Source organism: Octodon degus, unplaced genomic scaffold (assembly GCF_000260255.1).
Source record: "Octodon degus isolate 3935 unplaced genomic scaffold, OctDeg1.0 scaffold00018, whole genome shotgun sequence".
In the NCBI taxonomy this organism is placed as follows: domain Eukaryota; kingdom Metazoa; phylum Chordata; class Mammalia; order Rodentia; family Octodontidae; genus Octodon; species Octodon degus.
This window is the reverse complement of record NW_004524594.1, coordinates 16687547-16693681: the sequence shown is the minus strand read 5'-3', so window position 1 is coordinate 16693681 and position 6135 is coordinate 16687547. Positions and strand designations below refer to the sequence as shown.

The 6135-nt window shown below is 56.0% G+C and overlaps 1 protein-coding gene across 1 annotated transcript; it reads left to right on the top strand.

The window, feature by feature from the left end:
- Positions 1–567: 567 nt before the first annotated feature.
- On the top strand, positions 568–2447 carry Ascl2 (achaete-scute family bHLH transcription factor 2). The gene is made up of 3 exons (XM_004627087.2): positions 568–758; positions 853–1497; positions 2069–2447. The coding sequence occupies exon 2, from the start codon at positions 899–901 to the stop codon at positions 1478–1480; it is 582 nt and encodes a 193-aa protein (XP_004627144.1). The 5' UTR covers positions 568–758; positions 853–898; the 3' UTR covers positions 1481–1497; positions 2069–2447.
- The last annotated feature ends 3688 nt before the right edge of the window (positions 2448–6135 follow it).

Here is a 6135-nt window from a genome sequence, read left to right as displayed (position 1 = left end):
TAGAGACGCTCCCCAGGAGCAGCCACGCGCCAGGCGTACGCTTCCTCTTGGGGGCCGGGCGTAGGGACTCGCCCGTCACGATTGGCCAAGCCAGAGGCCCACGATTGGCTGAGAGCCACCCACCCCCCGCCTCCTGAGGGGGGGGCGGAGGCGGGCAGGGCGGCGCGTGCTGCCCCCGGGGGTCTCGCGCGCCTCTCATACAGCTGGGCAGTAACCGCGGCCACACCTGCCACTCGAGCCGGAGAAGAGGGTGTAGAAGGCCCGCGACTCTTCGGGTTTTAGCCCTGCGCTCCAGAGGGCGGGAGATACAGGAAGGTTTCGCCGGGTACTGCTGACAGACAGTTCCTGGAGGTGGGAGACCTGCAAACAGCATCCAGTTCGCTCGCAGATCTGCGGGAGGCGTTCTGGGAGGCGCACTAGGCACCTGCCAGGCGGGGGGGGAGAGCATCCGCGACCCGCGGGCTGTGCCCCGGGGCGACTAGGCGGAGGGCGCGCGCTTGGCTTGGGCTTTATAGAGTGGGAGGGCAAAGCGTGTCTGGAGGGCGAGGCAGAGGAAGGAGGGAGTGAGAAAGGCGGCGGCGCAGAGGAGGGTTATCTATACGTTTAAAAACGAGCTGCCTGCGCTGCGCACCTGCGAAGATCCGGCCGCACGCACGGGACGCGAGCGCCCAGCGCTTCTCAGCGTGCAAGGCTCACCACCCCTTGGCCTCCTACGTTACAAGTCCCCGGACTCCAGAAGATCTGGAACGGGTGCCCTGGTGAGTTCCTCGGTAGTACAGCGTCCGAGGCCTTCTAGGGGCGCAAACGTCCTTTTCCCACCGACTGCTTCTACTGCGCGCACTTTCTTTGCAGCGCGTCGGGGCCTGGAACAGGCGCCCCGCAGGTGGATGCGGGCGCGATGGACGGCGGCACACTGCCAGAACTCGTGCCTTCCTCGCCTGCAGTCCCTGTCGCCTCCGCTGCCGGGCAGAGATCCACATCACCGGAACTGCTGCGCTGCAGCAGGCGGCGGAGGCCGGGCGCGGCCGAGTCTGGGGGCTGCGCGGCGGCCGTAGCGCGGCGCAACGAGCGCGAACGCAACCGCGTGAAGTTGGTGAACTTGGGCTTCCAGGCGCTGCGGCAACATGTGCCGCACGGCGGCGCCAGCAAGAAGCTGAGCAAAGTGGAGACGCTGCGCTCGGCGGTGGAGTACATCCGCGCTTTGCAACGCCTGCTGGCTGAGCACGATGCGGTACGCGCTGCGCTGGCCGGGGGGCTGCTGGCACCAGCCACGCGTGTCCCGGTTTCCTGTGAGCTTCCTGAGACCTCTCCCACCGCCACTTCGCCCTCTTGCTCTTCTTCGTGCCCGGGGGGAGAAGGCAGCTCTGAACCCGAGTCTCCGCGTTCCGCCTACTCCTCGGATGACAGTGGCTGCGAGGGCGAGTTGAGCCCCGCGGAGCGTGACTTGCTCGACTTATCTAGCTGGTTAGGGGGCTACTGAGCGCCCTCGACTCCGAGGTAACTACCAGGCTTCTTCAAGAAGGAAGAATAGAAGTGGGGGGGGGGGGGGGGCGGGCAGGGTGGGTAGGCCTAGCAGGTCGCGTCCGGAGACCCACTGGAGCAGAGCGCTAGGCCGGCGATAGCTTCGGTTTCGCTCACTCCTCATTTTCCCCTAAACTTTTTCAAGCCTGTGCAAGACCTGCGTTTGTTTGTCCGAGATTGCAAAACTTCCTCTCCCGGCCCGGCTGCCAGTAGGGGAGGGCGGGGGAGTGGCCCTTGGGCCGGTGAGGTCCCTGTTCTTGCGGGTACCCGGCTGGCTGAGTGCTGGAGGCGGGGTGACTTTGCATTGCAAATCGCCTCCCGGGTCGGGGTGCCGGAATGAGTCGGCGGGAGTGGAGTCTTGAGTCACCGCGACTCACTCTGCGCGCGCCCCGCCCCCACCCTTCTGGGCTTTAGACCAAGTCCAGGCACCCCTGGACTGAAACTCCAAAACCAGCAAAACAAAGCTGCCGGCTGCGTTTTGGGAGGCGGGAGCAGGATGGGGTCTGCCTAGGGCTGGCCCGCATTAACGCCAGTTCTGTCTCGGCAGCGCAGACCTGGACACCTGGCGGCAGGAACGCCTGTCACCTGGAACCCGTCATGGGGACCCTTTCGGGCTCTGTCCCCACCTAACGGGGGATTCACCAACGCTGTCCGTCCTGTCTAGCCTGACAAGTGCTTTATGGAACCAGCCTGCCTAGCCCCGCTGGATTGACAGCTTCCGCCGGTCCTCCCCAGCACCTGAAGGTTTTTACAGAGAGGATTTTACAAGGACAAGGAAATCTTTTTCTTTTCCATTTTTTTTTTTTAATGCATTAAATTGAACTTCTGGAGGGACTCCTTAAAATAGGAAGACTTATTTTTGTACAAAATAGCCTTAGGCTTGGAGCACAATAAAGATTGTCTATATTCCCACTGCCTACCCCACAGCCTGGAATTTTCCAGCTTGGTAGAGGTGTGGACCTGGCAGGTCAACAGGGACAAGTGTCTGGTGGGTCTCTCTCCTCTGAAACCGATCCTGGGATCCTTGGCTGAGGCAATGCTGCTTAGCTGGTCTATGGGGACACCTATTTAAGCAAACATGAACTTTATGAATATGTTACTTTCACTGCTTAGTGGCATCTGGCAGTGCCTTCTCCAGAAGTCATGTCCCATTTCCCAGGTGAGGGCCAGGTATGTGGCCCAGACTGCCATGGTTTCTCCTTTATCACCTACTCTGGGGTGGGTGGACAGGTGTAAGACTCAGTTCAGCCAAGCCAGGGCTGGTAGATGCCAAGGTGATACAGACCCTTTGTGGGGCTGCGGCTGTGAGTTGGGGATTGGCCCAGACAGGGTTGGGGGGTGGGGGGGGTGGAGAGGTGGGAGGGGTGAGGGGTGGGGGCAGGGTTGTGGGAAACTGAAGTGCAGAGGTCACTGACAGGTTCAGAGGTCAACTTCCAGGGCAAGTTCTGGCTGTAGGGCTGGGACCAAGGCCATCATTATGAGCACTACTTGCCCTCTTCTGAGGGTCTGTAGGCCAGGGCTCCACATCCAGAATACCAACAAGGTGGCCCTGGACAAATCACTTAACACAGTCACACTGACCCAAGGCTACCTTATAGCCTGGGAAGGTTTGGGAGGTGCTGTTGAGTTTGCACCCTGCCAGCCACTCAGCCTGTGCTGGCCTCAGGGGCTGGATGGCTGTGGCAAGGCCCTGCATGTCTGTTACCCAAACTGTGGGAGCCACCTTTGGATAGCAGGCCAGAAAACTTCTCTGGAATTGCCACCCATACTATCTCCAGGGTCCCCTCACCTCAGAGAGATGTGACAGGGTATTGCATGGTTCCACCTTTGACCCTGGGCCTCGGCACCTTTGAAGTCTCCCTGTGCTGAAAGCACCCTTTTACTACAAGGGTATGGGAGGGGCTGGGGGATCTTCAGTTGGTTCTGGGTGCTTCAGGCACTCCTTCCTTGAGGAGGGAGAGGGTGGGGCACAGCCGTTGAAACCTAGGAGGGGCGTGGCTAGCCACGTAGCAGAGCAGGTGTGACCCTGTCCATGGTATACACAGGCCCTCGGGGTGCATCAGTCTAAGAAATCAGGGCTGACAACATCTCCCCCCACCCCTTACCAGAGGAGCAGAAGTCCTTAGAGCTTCTCTCCAGCTGAATATGTAGCTAGAATCAAGGGTTAGTGAGTATCACACCCAGTTGGAGTCAACCATGCTTGGGACTGCAGGGCTAAGTGAACCAGCTTTTTCTAAAGGACAGTGTGACCAGGTAGCAAGAGCCACCCTACAATGGATCTATTCCCAGGCCACTAGTGCACTGTGTCATGGTCTTCAGCTTTCCCTGTGACTTTTCACCTGGACCTCAGGAAGAGGCCTTCAGTCACCAAGATCGTAGGATGATGGTCCTGCCTGCAGGAATGGGGAAGCACCGTCTCCAGCATAGGAACTTCAGACCAGTTTGCAGTGGACAAAACTCTGCAGTCTTAGTGTTCATTTTAATTTGTGTGTGTGTGTGTGTGTGTGTGTGTGTGTGTGTATGTGTCTGGTATTTGGGGATTGGACCCAGGGCTTCAAACATGCTTGGCAAACACTTTACTACTAAGCTACATACCTGGTCTTAAAATTTTAGTTTGGGAGAAAGTCTCACTAGTTTGCCCAGCCTGACCTCTAACTTACAGTCCTTTTGCCTCAGCTTTCAGAGTAGCCTGACTCCCCAAATAGTTTTACTCATCTTTTTTTGTTTGTTTTGTACTGTGAATCAAACTCAGGACCTTGTGCTTGCTAGGCAGGCGCTGTGCCACTGAACTATATCCTCTGCTCCACAAGTACTTTTTTTCATTTCATGTATTTGGTGCAGGGTCTCACTACACAGTTTGAACTCAGTGATCCCCCTGTTTTCAGCCTCCCCCGCACTGGGATTACAGGCGTGGACCACCATGCCTGGACTCAGTGGACTTAGTCCACTGAGCTATCTCGCCGCCCACCTCCTAAGTACCCCTGAAGCAACCTACTCAGCCTTTGTATGGTTGCGCTTGTTCACATGTGTCTCTAAAGGAAACCCTAATTCTTTCCTCTCCCTCAGTGCACGACAGCAGTTTATCTATCGTCAGACCCCCAGCCAATGGCTCAGTTTTGTCTGATTGTCTCAAAAGTTTGTTCAGTTAGGCTATGAACTCAGGAGCTATCTGAAGTCCACACCTAATTCACAGTATGACTCTCTTCAGCATTTTATAGGCATTTTCCCTCAGTTTTATTTTTTATTGTAATTTAATTAGTTTTTGGTACTAGGGATTGAGTACAAAAATCTTCCCACTGAGCTATATCCTTGGCCTTTTAAAATATTTTTAAATTAGAGACTGGATCTCATAAAGTTGTTCATTGGTACAGGCCAGGATTAGCCTCCCAGAGTATGGGGATTACAAGTGTGCACCACCACCGTGCCTGGCCCCCCTTGGTGTTTTTGGTCACAGAATGGCAACACTGTCCTGACCCCTTTTCCTATAGGCTGGAACTGGGGAGAGGAGGTCAAAAGGAACTGTGATGGGGCTTGGGTTTGGTGGTTCTGCATCCTGTGGCAGTGTCCCACCGGGAGACATGGGATGTGATGGCCATAGCTTCTTGTTTAGACAAGGACACTTCTGAGAGGGGATGATGGCACTTTGGAAGTGGGTCACCTGGTTCCTCTGGCTGTTTGCTCCTTGTTGTCTCAAATTGTCATTTAACTTTGCTTAAGTGTCTGAGGGCAGTTTGGAAATAGCAGGACCTACCTTCCAGGCAGGGTGACCCAGTGGCTCTCCTGGAGAGAACACCCTTAGTAATCCAGCATTCTGGCTGAGCCAGCTTGGATTGGGCCTTGCCTGGCTCACAGGCTCTGTCATGGGCAGCAGAACTCTGTCAAGAGCCAGGGACACAGGCTTTGCCCTGCCTGAAGGTCAGGAGTCCATCCCATTCCAAGCAGATAATCAGCATGGGCTTAGGGCAACCTCTTGGTGTCTCAGTCCATGGACAGGGGAATAGAGTGGTGCTTTGGGGTTCTTCACTAAAATAACAGATTCCATTTAATCTGGATTGCATGTTGCTGCCTAGCAGGTCTTGGGGAAAGAGGGGTGGATGGGTGGGGGGAAGCTGGAGAATAGTCCATTGACTAGAGCTCCAGGGAGCTCTGGGGACCTGTGTTTACTTGTGATCAATGAATTATTCCAGTATGTCTTACAGTGGGCACACTAAGGTGCTCACTTGGGGTGTCCTGGGAATGTTTCTATAAGCCTCAATTTAGAAAGTCATTCTTTGTTATCAAATCAGCAGAGAATGTGACCTGTAGATCCTACACTTGGGTACATACTGAAGAAGCCCAGGGACAGCACCAAGATTAAGCCTATGCCCCCCACCCCAGGTCCATGCCCATCCATGCAGAGATCTTCAGCGGGCTCCCCTCAGTACTGGGGCTTGCATGTGTGTGCGCCCCAGACACGACTGTGTAGTCTGGCCTCCTGCTGGACACCCTCTCACTGACAGTTGCAGAGTCAGCTGTGCTGTCGAACCAAAGCATGTAACCTGCACCCCAGAGCAACAGCAGGGCTCCTGGAGCCGTTGTCCAGGTCCCTCGGTTTCTCAGCCATTTGTACCACGC

Excerpts from the sequence above, each read along its gene's own strand:
- Ascl2 (XM_004627087.2), top strand. The coding sequence starts at position 899 with ATGGACGGCGGCACACTGCCAGAACTCGTGCCTTCCTCGCCTGCAGTC.